Source organism: Phocoena sinus, chromosome 2 (genome assembly GCF_008692025.1).
Source record: "Phocoena sinus isolate mPhoSin1 chromosome 2, mPhoSin1.pri, whole genome shotgun sequence".
NCBI classification, from domain to species: Eukaryota; Metazoa; Chordata; class Mammalia; order Artiodactyla; family Phocoenidae; genus Phocoena; species Phocoena sinus.
Window position 1 is genome coordinate 20,030,952 of NC_045764.1, and position 15,258 is coordinate 20,046,209.

The window sequence follows — 15,258 nt, forward strand, 5'->3', positions numbered from 1 at the left end:
ATGGAATTGTAATTACAGGTAGATTATAGACTTCATTTAAATGCTAGACTCCACAGCTAATATTAAAGAACAACAACATAAATGCAGGTAATGTTTAATCCAGCTTTTAAAAAAGAAAGCTCAGCTGTTAACTTTTCTACTCTATTCCAGGAGATACGATATTTTCATAGGAAAATAGCCCTGAATTCCAATTAGGTCAACGCTTCCCAACCCCACTAAAAAATATGTAGTGAGGTATGCAAACAACCGTTTACGGCATTAGAGTTTTTTTAACAGACCGACCTATACAGGGACTTTCTTGGCCTCTCCTAATTATCTGCTATATGGAATTAATCTGCATAGCACAGGATATAAAAGAGAATAACATTCGTAATAAGCAAATTGTTTCCAGTTAGCTAGTGTCCTTATAGCCATCTAACTACTGGAGGGTGACCAGCTCTTATGTAATGAAAAACGGTCGATTCATTCACGTACCAAGGTTCAGAGGCTAATGAAAATACAGGGCCCTTGCCTCAAGCACGTGTATATACTTCAGAATCTCATTTCCTATCCTTACCTCAAAAAGTACTTGAAGTTTCTAAAAACCAAGCTCATAGTAATAAGATTTACACGGTTTGGGGCACTGTCTTGGTGTTAAACCGTGAGTGTAGCCAGCACAGTTAGCAAGGACCAGAAACCCAATACAAGCTTCTTTAAAGGAAAATACGGATTGTTTCCGGCTCATGCCATGCCCAAACTTCCCCTGCCCCCAATCCTCAAGGTCCACCGGTGTCACCGGCCATTTTCTTACCTCTTGAGCTTGGCTGTTGTGTGGACTTCTGTAGCCTCAGAGGCTCCAGGATTACTGCCTCTTTGGTGTAGAGGTCTCTGGATGGTTCTCATTGGCTACCCCTAAGTCATGTTTCCAGCCTTGGACCAGGGGTTAGCCATGCCCCTCAGAGCCAGATAAGATCAGGGGACTAATGCCAAAAAGGCTGCAGTACAGTCTGCTTGTCTGCAGGTTCACTGACTTACCTAGAGATATTTTTATGAGCAAAAATAGATCTTTATATTGTACTTCCTAAAAAGAATGGAAAGAATCATGCAACTAGAGAACTGTATAGATGAAGTCTACTCTCCCTGCGAATACTATGAAAATTTAGCCCCAACTAGTTGCTCTAATAGCAGCCTCCCCCTGTGCCTCTTAAATCCTTAATCATGGGCATCATGATTCTCCAGGGACTGTAATCCTCGTCCCTGAGCACCCAAGGCCCTCGTTACTGCTCTTCATCAAAATCAAGAGACGCCAAAGCATACAGAGAATGCACAGGCTCAAGCACACAGAACTAGTCTCCAAACAGCCTCCAACTCTTGCAAAACCACTCCCCATGCCAACTGATAAAGCTACACAAATGCTGATGGAGGACAGAGATTTGTAACCCCTGCCTGTCCTTTCTGCCTTCTTCTTTTCCTGAGTGCAGTTCAGAAGTGACACCTAAATCCTAGAACATCGCCTAATGCAGTTTATGTTCTCTGCAAATATCAAAGGCTATGCTTTGGAAATTCGGTCAGCTTGAGAACTGGTAGTCTGGATGCTTTCACTGGCTGGCCCTGTTAGTGTATCAGTATTTAAACGTTGAAGGTTTATTAGTACTTTTTTGAAGGTTTATTATTAAAAGCTGTATTTCCACCTTCTTTGGGGAAAAAGAGCTGTAACACTGGGTTGTATTTCCATGGTAACAGTGGTCTGAGGCCCTCAGGAGATGCTCTCCAGTGGACATGGCGACTCTCCTGCCTGCCTGTATTTCCTCTGCCTTCCTCCTGAAATTAGTTGGCTTTGTGATCCTAAGCTAAATAAGATACACGTCCTGCACTAAGAAAGTAAACAATGATAGAAAACCATATGAATGAGAAGGACTTCTTTGAAAAATTAAGTTTGATCTTTTTGGGCAATAAAGCACATACTTTGAAAAATGAATTAGGGAATTCCCTGGCGGTCTAGTGGTTAGGATTCTGTGCTTTCACTACGAAGGATTCCTGGTCGGGGAGCTAAGATCCCATAAGCCATGCAGCACAGCGCCTCCGCCCAAAAAAGAATTATTTATAAAGAACTGTGCTATTGCAAATGGAGGCTGCGATATTGTGACCTTTTTTTTTTCTGGTCTTTCCAAATGTTAGTCACAAAACTGCCCTTTTGTTGGCCACTCACTATCCCTCAATATTTTTAGGATTAAACTAATACATTTGCAATAGGTATCTCAGGATGAATTCTGTATGAATATAATGAACCTATATAATCTTAGAAATCATTTAATACCAGATTTTATTTTTCCAACACAACCAAAAGTTTTATTAAATAAAATTTTATTGTCTACTGTTTACACTCATGTTGCTGCTATAAAGTACAACAACATACACAGATTCCTAGCATGAATTACTCATTGTTCACCCCCACTGAACTAGACATTGCTTGAGAATTAGATCTTTGCTTTAGGGATTAAAAAAAAAACACTGGGGCATAGTATCTTGAAGAGTATTCTCAAGTGACGTGTTGGAATTCCAAGGCATAGCCGATACAGTAAAACAGCACCGACTGTGCTGTCCCTGGGAGGAAAGGGGAATGGAAAACAGGCAGAGTAATTATAAGCAGTTGTTTCTGGTGACAGATTTGACTCTGAAAGCTTGATTCTGCTCATCTGGGCTAAGTGGCTGCTTTGAGGAGGAAAAAATAAAATGGGGGAGGGTGGGAATGTGGATACTATGAGTTAAAAAAGTATAAAAAGTAATTATATCTAAAATATAGATTAGATATAAATGATCCAGAACTCATTAAATAAGCTCAAAAATACTGGAAAGTGGCAATTTGAACTACATTTATTTTTAAACAAGTGGGGGGAATACTGAGTGTCTTGAATGTTGTGTGCAAAACTGATCCACGTCACCATCTCACCATCACAACCGAACATGGCAAGGCAGGTACATTGGTTTCCAGCATCACAGGCAACACTGCATGTAGGTTTTTTAATGAATAATGTAAACTTTAATGTTAAGGCAGCTGGTACTAATGCTGCACACAGGCTTAGCTCCGTGCCCATTTCAGGAATGAGACGGTCAACACTTGAAAACAAACTGTGAGAGAAGAAAAGGGGAGCCAGCATTATCTGACAAAAACAATGAGTCAAAATATTTTCCCTTTCACACACACAAAAATACTGGAACACTTAGAAAAACAAAGCACCCATCCCGCCAACTTCAGCCTGTTCCTTAACAAATATTTCAAAATACTGATAAATAATGGTGACTGCAAGCAGAATTCCAGTGCCCGAACCAATGGCCCCGAGGAAGTCGGCCAACACCGACAGGGCGCCGATGCACAAGCCCCCAAACGCAGCCGCCGTGGGGATGTACCTGGAAGACAAAACCCCGAGTCAGGCAGGGGAGGCCCACAGGAAGGGGCAGCAGGAAGCAGCAGTAACAGGCAGAAGAAAATTGAACTAACGTGCCAGGGAACTGTCCGCAGTACTGACGATTCGTCCAGGGCTGGCTGTGCACAGTTATGTGTTGATGAAAATGATGAAAGGAATGATCTGACTCAAGAAATGATCTGATTTCAAGAAACCAGTTAATAGCCAAGAAAGGCAATACATGATTTTACAGCAGAAGAGGAGAATCCTCAACTGTTATTTAAGTATTGGAATGTTTAATATTGTTTGTAAGTGGGTAACCTTTAGCTCCCTCTCGTAGATGAAGAGTAAATATCAAAATGCTTTCTAAGTATCAAATTTATGTGACAAGATTTGGATGACCCTATTCAATAGTAATTCAACTTGGCCACATGTTAGTATCACCTGGAGAACTGTTAAAAATAATGGGATTGTATTTAAAATACTCCAGAGGGGGAAAAAAGATGGGGGCGAGGGACCATGGATGGGGAAGACAGTAGATGAAACAAGAATGGGAGAAGGATAACAACTAAAGCTGGATACAGTTGAACGCAGGGGTTCATTATAACACTCTGCAATCTATTCCATGTTGTAAATAAAAAGTTTAAAATACCAAAGCCTTTTCAACAAATGGTTCTGGAACACCTGGCTATCCACATGGAAAAGAAGGAATCTGGACCCCTATCTCACATGAAACAAAAATGAGCTCAGAGTTGTCACAGACCTAAACATAAGAGGATTAATCTTTGTGACCCTGGCTTCTTAGATACAACACCAAAAATAGCACAAAGAAACCAAAGAAGAAATAGAAAAACTGAATATCAAAATTAAAAATCTGTGCATCAAAGGACACCATCAAGAAAGTGAAAAGACAACCCACAGAATGGGACAAAATATTTGCAAATCATTTACCTGATGAAATACATCCAAAGTATTTTTTTTACCCTTATAAACAGTAATAAAAAGACAACCCAATTAGAAATTTTAAATGAGCAAAAGAAGAGACATTTCTCCAAAGAACATATTTGAATGGCTAATTAACACATGAAAAGATGCTTAACATCATTACTCATCAGGGGGACGCAAATCAAAACCACAATGAAAAGGGAAAAACCACAATGAGATACCACTTCATACCTACTAGGTGGCTAAAATCAAAACAAGAATTAGTGCTGGTGAGGACGTGCAGCAGCTCCAGACACTGCAGCTGGATGCAGAATGGGGCAGCTGCTCTGGAGAAGGGTCTGGCAGTTCCTCAACACACTCAACACAGTTACTACCCAACCCAATAGTTCCACTCTGAGAGAAATGAAAACGTATGTCCACACAAAACCTGAACAAGTACGTTCACAACAGCATTATTCACGACAGCCAAAAAGTGGAAACAACCAAAATTTCCATCAACTGATGAATGGATAGACAAAACATGGTACATCCATACAAGGTAATATTATTCACGAATAATGAATGAACCCCAAAAACATTATGCTACGTGAAAAAGACAATCACAAAGGATCACATACAACTCCATTTATATGAAATGTCCAGAACAGGCAAATCTACAGACACTAGATAAAAAGCCTGGGGCTGGGAGGTGGGAGGGTGGGTAGGAATGGAGAATAACTAATAGGTACAAGGTTTCTTTCCAGGTGATGAAAATGTTTTAAAAATTATATTGTAATGATTACACACTCAGAGTGTACTAAAAACAAAACCCCACTAAACTGTATATTTCAAATGAGTAAATTACATGATATGTGAATTATATCTCAATAAACTGTTATCAAAAAACAAAAAACTGGGGCTTCCCTGGTGGCGCAGTGGTTGAGAGTCCGCCTGCCGATGCAGGGGACACGGGTTCGTGCCCCGGTCTGGGAAGATCCCACATGCCGCGGAGCGGCTAGGCCCGTGAGCCATGGCCGCTGAGCCTGCGCGTCCGGAGCCTGTGCTCCGCAACGGGAGAGGCCACAACAGTGAGAGGCCTGCGTACACAAAAAAAAAACAAAAACAAAAACAAAAAACTGATGCCTGGGACCCACCTCAGACCAGATAAATCACAATTCCTAGAGGCGGGATATCAGTATTTTTTAAAAGCTCCCAGGTGGTTTTAAGTGCAGCCAGACGAGGACCTCTGACCTACAGCATTTTAACACTGGGCTGAGCAGTGAAGGGAACATAATTTCAATTAAAATAATAATTTAGGTGTCAATTCTGATGTGGAGAACAATACACTTTTGTGTTAAATTTTGGTTCTTTTGTGTTAAGTAGAAGAAAAGTGCTTCAAATATGAATTTAAATAACATCTGAGAACAAATGATAGATTGAAAAACCAAGAACGCGCGTGTGTATGTAACACATTCTCTCTCTCTCCTATCCAAGACTGAGTCTAATGGCCTTCCTTACCTATTAAGCTCATGAACCATAGAGGTATCCCTGTGGCCTCTCATTACCATTTGCTGTTCTTTAAGCTGTTTAGCTACCTGCGAAGAGAAAAACAACTTTTAAAATCAAACTCTATTTCACTGTGAAGTGCTCTCCACAGAAAATACAGGAAGACTGAAGGAGACACTGTCATGTCATAATATTCCCTGAGGCTACAATGCTGCACAACCACATTACCCACACCTTAAGCCAGGGTTTCTCAATCTTTCCTTAATTATCACCTCCCTAAAGAGAAATTAAATACGAAGGAATAAGACTTTGTCGGGTAGAGCTGAGCTTTGGATGGTCACAAACCATTGTAAAATCTAAGAATTTTTCACTTTCCAGGAACTACCTGTAGTTTTTAACTCCCTGGGGATGACATTACCTCATTAAGAATGTATGAATTTGAGTTTAAAATTACAAAAGTAATTAAGTGTATCAATTACCATTTGACACCTAAAAATTATGAATTTTTTTTTTCATTTTCAAACAAACTAAATACTTACATCTTTGGCTGAGGAACCAGACACCTCTATCCATGTCTTAGAAAAGAATGCACATGATCCCAACATGAAGATGATATAAACAACCACATGGACAGGATCCTCAAATATGGCGCCCATGGACTCAGGAGGAGAAAGGTAGTAACAAAGGCCCCCCACTGGGTAAGAACGAGCAGGTCCTCCCCCACTGACGTCCTATAGAACAAGAATAAAAAGCACAAATCGTCACATTTCTGTGGCTTTTCAAACTCCTCAAAAATTATGACGATGTTTTAAGCTCAAAGCACCTACAGCTAATGATTCTATGTAACTTAAAGGATTTACTTTTGTGTCTGATATCTTCACTCTTACAAAATTATATAGTGAGTAAAAAAAAAAATTATATAGTGAGTGTCTATTACATAAGACATTGTGAATATATTAACAGAAGAGCAATTTTTAAAAAAAATTATAATACTTCTACAAGAAGAATCTTCTCTTCCTGAAGACAGGAATAGATCACATCGATCTCTGATAACATTTAGAGTCAGAAATTTTCTGAACTATGTAAGAGTACATACATATTCTTTCATTTCAAGGTATGCTATTAAGAATGCAATCAACTGGGCTTCCCTGGTGGCGCAGTGGTTGGGAGTCCGCCTGCCGATGCAGGGGACACGGGTTCATGCCCCGGTCCGGGAGGATCCCACGTGCCGCGGAGCGGCTGGGCCCGTGAGCCATGGCCGCTGGGCCTGTGCGTCCGGAGCCTGTGCTCCGCAACGGGAGAGGCCACGGCAGTGAGAGGCCCACGTACCGAAAAAAAAAAAAAAAAAAAAAAAAAAGAATGCAATCAACTGAAATATTAACAGAAGACTAACGACTCACTACCTAAACTTTATATGATTTGTATATTGTAAAGAGTAGTCTTTTAATAAGTATAAAGGGATTTTTAAATCCACACAAACATTTAAGAATTTTTATAGTAAAGGAAATGGGAATAACATGTATTTGCTCATATTAAATAGAAGTTCTGGGCATAGATGGTGGGAAAGCAATTTTTAGATGCAATGATTAAAATGTCTGGTTCCTGAATTTACAATTTCCAAATGATTCATTTACTGTGCCCCTAGAATCACTGATTCTAAATCAAAAGCCCTGACAAATTAAACTTCCCAATAGCTCTCTCACTTTAAAAAAAACTCATTAAGATCACAACACAATCTATACAACCACTCAGTGCATTTATTACTGTGAAATTATCATAGTAATAATGACTGCCAGATTATTAGCTCATGAGGGGAGGGACAGTCCCTCCCCTCACCACAGGCAATCCAATTTCTGTTAAATGAATGGAAAAGGAGTCCAGCTGACCCCTGAACGAGGGGGTTAGGGCACCGACCCTCCATGAAGTCGAAATCCACATATAAGTTATTGTTACTCCTCCGCGTACACGGCTCCTCTGTATCCGCAGTTCTGCATTGCAGTATTCAACCTGCTGCAGACCATGCAGTACTGAAGTGTTTACTGCTGAAAAAGACCTGCGTCTACATGAACCCGTACAGCTCAAACCCATGTTCAAGGGTCAACTATTCTGGATAAAGGGAATCATACTTCCTTCAACTGCCTTTCAAGAATTACTGTTTCATCCTATTAAACTTTACATTTTAAAAATGGCCTTCAGTAAATGCAGAAAGATACGTCGCTACAACTTACAATACAAAAGGAAGCACGTTAAGACAAATGCATAGAATAAGCACCTTATTTCAGGAATGACTAAAAAAATAGTTCTTTGGGGGAATATAAATTCTAGAATTACATATTCTGAAAACAATAAAGGCTCTTACTCTTCTCTAATTCTGTAGTTTTAAGGGGGAAAAAACACTCCTTGGTCAGGTGAAAATTTAAACCAGTCAAAATTCAATCCTGGACTTCCCTGGTGGTCCAATGGTTAAGAATCTGCCTGCCAGTGCATGGGACATGAGTTTGATCCCTGGTCCGGGAAGATCCCACATGCCGCGGAGCAACTAAGCCCGTGTGCCACAACTACTAACCCTGCACTCTAGAGCTCACGCGCCGCAACTACTGAAGCCCGCACGCTCTAGGGCCCACGTGCCGCAACTACTGAGCCACGTGCTGCAACTACTGAAGCCGGTGCGCCTAGAGCCCGGGCTCCGCAACAAGAGAAGCCACCAAAATGAGAAGCCTGCGCGCCGCAACTAGAGAAAGCCCATCCCGTGCGCAGCAACGAAGACCCAACGCAGCCAAAAAAAAAAAAAAAAATTCAATCCTACAATAACTCACACCTCAATCACAATGTGGCTGGATTGCTTTAGGAGCTATGATGAAAATCTAAAAGAGGAAGGCAGAATTTACTGGATTCCGTTTCTAGCAACTGTTCTCTCTTCAATATAGTTATTATGTGCCTTTCTTATTTACTGCCATTTGGGCCATGAAAAACGGCGGGGGAGGCAGGAGAGGATGATTTCGGTATCCTATATAATCAGCTTCTTGGAAAAAAACATTATTCTAGACAATAGAGGAATAAGATTACAAAACAGGGAATCACTTTCACAAGAGCAACTGTGATTTTAACCTAAAAGGTCACTCAAACGAGATGTGAAAATGCTTCCTAGACGTAAAATAGTACAAAGTACTCGGCCAATCTTAGTTTTACAATGCTTACAGTTTTACAACTCTTCCAAATAAGTGATAAACTGGGCTACAGGTAAATGAATCTGGAAATGTTATATATAGCAACTGCTTCAATTATGGCTCATCTCTTTCAGTTAAAAGCATGAAATGCAAATTACAATAAATTTGAATACTTAGAATAAATAATGAAATACTCACAGCCCACTGTCCTAGTAAATTTACTAAAAAGTTGCCACTAAATCGAACTGACAGCATCTGGGAAATAACATACAGGTTGGACACCAGGGCCGACTGCAGGATGATGGGGATGTTGGAGGTGTAGAAGAGCTTGATGGGGTAGCTGCTGTACTGCCCTCGGTACCGGGCCGACTTAATGGGCAGGTCCACACGAAATCCCTGAAAAAGGAAGCTTAGGAGTAAGGCGGAGAGGCTGCACATACCACGACTCCAGACGAGGCAAACAGTCACAGGAGGGACTATGCAAAGACAATGCTAACAAACTTTCCCTTCCACAGAGACACACAGAAATAGAAATCCTTTTCTATTTGATAATTGCTAATATTTTGCACCTCAGAGTCTAAACGATGGAATTATTTCCCTAACTAGATTTTGAAACACTGACTTAGCTGCTAACATTTCAAATGGTATTCTCCTCTTTAAGAGCAAAATAAAAATCCACACTCCACTTAACTTCAGCGAAGAAAGTATACTTACCTGAAAATATATAACAACAGCAAACACGAAAACTGTAGCAATGAGGTTCATGAGATTGGGTAAATTCTGACGATAGAAAGCCTCCCTTAGAGCTCGAACTTTGTCTGTCCTGGTGGCCAGTAAATGAAAGAGAGCTATGACTGCACCCTCAAACTCGGTACCTGATAAATCAAGATAGAAATCGGCTGTAGCTTCATTACCCAAAGTTGTCCCAAAAGTCAAAACAAGTAACCTTGAAGCTCCAGTACAAGGCAGAAAATATGAGTCCAAATAATTCATCTATGTTTATGATACAGCCATGTGTGGAGCTTCTAAAAAATATTTACATCATTGAGGCAAGTATGTCTTTTTTTTTAATAAATCTGAAGTTTTCTCAAGAGACTATTCTTGATGAAAACAAAGTAGAATATACCAAAGCAAATATTTAGTTCATAATTTAGTTCATAAAATGATTTGCCTCACCTTTACTTTAGGGAAGGGAAAAGAACATTCAGAGGTGGGGTGGGGGGAGATGGGGAAAAGAAGCAGCAAAGCAGAATAAAGATGTCAGAGTTGAAAGACAGACATTACTCTACCAAGCTTGCCTTTAATTCATTTTACTAAGTATATTAATAAACCATCACCGCTATTTTCTTAAGGCTGGGACCAGGTTAGATGTTAACCATTACAAATCTTGGATGGCATTTGAGAGAAGTGGAGATGGGTAAGGGGAAACACAATGAAATATTTCATAATTTAGGTGCTATTACAAAGCCAAGGAGAACAGCAGCAAAAGTACTAGTACTCCCTGATGATGCAATAATGTTTTTTTAATCTGAAATCCACTACCTTTTTATCCCTCGAGGAATGCTGAAATCAGTCAAAATCAATGACTTCTGCAACAATGGCTTAGGCAAATAAAATTTTTTAAATGTTTGCAACCACTGAAATTTTTAATGAGCAGAGGCTAAATTTTAGATACTATTCTTTCTGAAGCAACAGTTCATACTCCACCAATCTCTGCTTATCAGCTTTGGAACACCTGACATCCGCCGTCGCCTGGGACAGCAAACCAGGGCGTCTGTCGGCAGTCCCGCTCCACCACCTCGTGCTCCTCTCAGCACACACCCGGCCAAACCCGTGCAGTTGCGTCCCTGTGCGTTGTACCTCTGCCAGTGTTAATGGTAGTGGGACTAAAGGCCTTCCAGACAATGGTTTCACAGATGTTGGTGGCAATAAAGAGGGAAATCCCAGACCCCAAGCCGTAACCCTTCTGTAGCAGCTCATCTAACAGCAGCACAATCAAACCAGCAACAAACAACTGTGGGGAAAGAAATGCAAGTAAGCTGAAGCAAGAATAAACTCAGAAAGGGGCAGTGAACACCACTGACTACTTTCAAAGTACAGGCATTTTCAACACTAAAACCTAGTCGATGCAGTATCACTATTATGACACCCTGCATCTAACCCGATTTAGTTTCATCAGAAGCCAATTCTGAAAATGAGAGGACTGGAAATGTTGTTACATTATAAAGCAGACACTTTGACTTTTAAAGTATATTTATATTTCTCTTATAATGTTTAAATAAGACCTATTGAAAAGCACCCTAAAACAAAAATGTTCACAAAGTTGTAGCATTTATGACAGCAAGAAACTGAAAAGCATTCCAAATAGCTTCAAGTAAGTAAAAGACCAAATGAATTATGATACAGTAACAAGATGCAATTTTATAGGCCATTAAAGGAAAAGCATGTGAACTATGCTGATACATTTTTAAGTATTATAGATTTTATATATGTGTATTATATATAATATAAAATATACAATAGAATAAGTCAAAAAGTAGAGCACAAATATGTACACAGATTATAACAATGTAAAAATGCATTCAATACATACAGTGACAAAAACTGAATATAAATCTGAAAACAATTAAGGGTTCACCAGGTTCTTAAGTTCATGATTTTTTTTTAAAAAAAAGAAAGCATACTAACTTTATGTGAAATTGAAAATTCTTAATTTTCCTCTTGGAGAAAACATCAGTAAAAGTATGTATCAATTAGAAATAATCCATAGCTTTACAAGTGACCTCTTTGGTCATGTGACTCCTTCCCCACACTTCAGTAACCTAATCAAGGGGGGAAGAAAATGTGCTTCTAGGCCCCCAATCTCACACCTGTCCCCACTTCAAAGACACCCTCCTACAGACATAAGGAGATGGCTCCTTCCATTCCTCCCAGCTCTGAAGCCTCCTACCCTCGTTCCTTACTCAGTTCACCCAATATCCCTGTTAAGAAGAGAAAACTACAGTACACCATTTGAAGCATGCTTACCTTACCGTGTTTTTCCTTTTCCTTAACTGTCATTTCAATGGCTGTACAGAGCCTAACTTGTCTGTTTACAATCTTTAAGTTTGAATTTCAATGGACTGTAAAAAAGGTAAAATTCTCAAAACTCCTAAGAGAGCTCACAAATTCTTTACTGTTTGAAAACCAACTTTACCAATTTGACAAGATAAAAGACAAGTTAGGACTTAACTACTGAGATTTTATTTTGACCAGTTATGTAACAAGTACATACTCCCCATCAGAAATACAGAAGCCCACCCTCTACAGGGCATGATAGCTGTCCACAAACCATCAGCCAACCAGACAGTGTTATCATGGACTTCTAATTAAATGACCTGTCCAAGGTCACACAGACAGCTCTAAAAGAACGGTAATTCTCCAAACCCCTGTTCACACCAATGTCCATCAGACTAGAGGGTGATTCATTTATATCTGGTGAAAATCAAACTCGTGCTTCTCTAACTGGACAAAGGAATTACAGAGAAACCTAAATGAGAAATGGTTTCTATAACTAAAGGAATAAAAGATGGTAAAAAGCATGCATGCCTATGCAGGGAATGAGAAATCAGAAACTGACAGCATCTCATTGACTAGAACAGTTGATAAAAAAAACTGAATACTAATTGCATGCCTTCTAGAATGTTCAATACATATGAATCTCTAAAGTATGTATAAAAATAACACTAACATTTCAACCTTGCTCATGCGTGCACGCACACACACACAACTCAGCTTGACAAAATAATACTTACCTCTACTATGTGCCAGGCACACTGATACTCTCTACTCTTTTTTAAAATTTTAATCAAGACCCACTATTTAGATTCCAAAACTCACTAGTGGAAAAACACTGACCATGTGAATGAAACAAGAATAATTAAGGTGAGAAATACCTTACATAACAGCATGCAAACAGTTTTCAAAATCTCTAGGTGGAAACACACTGATCTAATCACATCTCTTTAGCAAATCTACACATTTTCAATGTTAGCAAAGCCTTAAAAAGATGCAACGGGTCACTACCCACCTATGATCAAATGTGAAAAATTTCTCTATACATTAACACTAGAAGGATTAACCACAAGACAAATATTTGTGCACCAGAATTTATGTAAACAACTTAGTATATACCCACTTCACTTGTCCCGTTCCAGGAATTTAACTATTCCTTGATTTCTGGTACGGAAAAAAAATTACAATAGCTTAACTCCATTTTTTATCAATTCAAATTCATAACTGACTTCATAAGAAGTCAATACTTTCACTAACTAACCCAGAACTGGTCAGCTGAGGTTCCTTAAGAATATAAATACACCCTTACTAAAATACTAGAAAAATTTTACTGATGCATAATGTTCTTAGAGCTCAATGCCAATTTTGAGTGTCTTTTAGAAAGCAGGGTTATTCTAACTGTGGGTCATAAAGCAAATGCTGTAAAGAAACAAAATAAGGCAAAAATTGGTGTATCAGTACCCTCATGCCAAAGAACTGAAAGATACTAAAACCAGTTTTCAGAGGATCTTCTTTCCCATCCATTGCAACTCTTCTTCCTCTAATTCCCTGGGGTTATAAATTTGCCAGTCAAGGTGTTTTTTATTTAATTTTCTTACTTTTTCTTTTTGGCCACACTATGCGGCCTGTGAAACTTCCGTGACCAGGGATCGAACCCGTGTCCCCTGCAGTGGAAGCATGGAGTCTTAACCACTGGACCACCAGGGAAGTCCCAAGGTGTTTTTTAAATGGAGAAATAATGACAAAGTTATCCTTTAAAGAAGTGTACCTTATACCAAATGGGAACTCATTGGGGCTCAGAAAACTACCTAATAGTCCATTAAAGATTCCTCCCCTGGTTAAAAGATGAAATATTTCCATTTCATTAGAAAAGCCCTGTGATATGTATTAATGATGCCCAATAAATACCTCAACAATCCCATTCTCCTTGTTCTGAATCATACTCACTAAACAATCTTCTTACTATGATTTGTTTCCTACATAAGATTTCCTATAAAAAAAAAAAAGATGGTCAAGCATGCCAATCCGAAATGGTTGCATTTCTCAATGTATATATATACTAATAAACTGGTGTTTTACTTTTATTTTAAACTATTTTTCTGACTTTGATCCTTTTGACCATTAAAAAATTTTTTTCCTAAATTAATCCTAATTTCGTAGAGTGAACAAGAGGCATCTCCAAGATAACCAGGACTCTAGACGTTCAGTGTTTAACTTAAGCAAGCTTCTTTTCAAAATCCAGTAAATAACTATTATATAACTTAAGTACAGTCCATTCCTGGGTAACTTCTCTAAAGGATTTTTAATGACTACATTAGAGAAATATCTTCCAAACCTTACACATTTTAAGATACTTAGTAGAGGGAAAATCACGTTGGCCTTCAAAAATTCCATTCCAAAATATCCATTTAAAAAATCCATAGGATATATATATGTGTGTTTATATAGTATTTCACTTACTGTAAGATACTATTATTTGTAACACTATTATGTGTGTCATTAAGAAAGAAAAAAATACTTCAATTAAACTATGACACAATAACCTATTACAAAGAATTTTTTATTTTCTACTTAAAAAAAAGTTTAGACTTAGACATAGATGTTTATCATCTAACTTGCTCTTTCTGTGCCTCTGTTTATACACAATAACTCTTCATTTCAATAACAAATCACAGCAGACTGTTGGAAGACATTTTAAACAGCAGTTAAACTCAACGACATGTTTTATCAACAATGCATATAACCAAGTGATATAAGGACGATATAAACAGCTTTGACCAAGTTGACGTACACATGCAGGCAATGCCTACCATCACGACCGCCACCTGGCTGACCGCACGTGTGACTGCATCAACTCTAAGAAAACATCCTGATTTCAGAGACATCAAAATGTGAAAAATGTGCATCTTAGAATCAGTGAAATACAGTTGATTGATCCATAATTATTAGACATCTACGGGGCTATTACAATACATTTTAATTTTTAACATCAACACAACTTATACATGTCACTTCAATAAAGAAAATGAGCATATCAATCACCTAAAGAATTGTTTCAAAAGAAAAGAAGGAACAAACTTCTTTGTTATCCATATGAAAAATTGTATTTCTTACCTGAATGATGATAAGGAGACAGATTCCAGCACCCATTTCAGCGGGATCCCCATACATGCCCGTCATGACATACACAATGGCTTGCCCAATGGTAATGATCATACCAAATA

At 38.7% G+C, this 15,258-nt stretch overlaps 1 protein-coding gene across 5 annotated transcripts in view; it reads right to left on the bottom strand.

The window, feature by feature from the left end:
* Window positions 1-2,127: 2,127 nt before the first annotated feature.
* The window catches only part of SEC61A2 (SEC61 translocon subunit alpha 2), a 28,341-nt gene continuing 15,210 nt past the window's right edge, over window positions 2,128-15,258 (bottom strand). For 4 of the 5 annotated variants that reach the window (XM_032624495.1, XM_032624494.1, XM_032624496.1 and 1 more), the window contains 7 exons: window positions 15,149-15,258; window positions 10,841-10,994; window positions 9,695-9,855; window positions 9,179-9,376; window positions 6,353-6,544; window positions 5,826-5,902; window positions 2,128-3,387 (listed from right to left, as the gene is read on the bottom strand). In XM_032624495.1, coding sequence (XP_032480386.1) covers window positions 3,201-3,387; window positions 5,826-5,902; window positions 6,353-6,544; window positions 9,179-9,376; window positions 9,695-9,855; window positions 10,841-10,994; window positions 15,149-15,258 — 1,079 coding nt within the window. In that variant the 3' untranslated portion in view covers window positions 2,128-3,200. The remainder of the gene's footprint in view (window positions 3,388-5,825; window positions 5,903-6,352; window positions 6,545-9,178; window positions 9,377-9,694; window positions 9,856-10,840; window positions 10,995-15,148) is intronic. The other variant, XM_032624498.1, reaches the window with a different exon arrangement.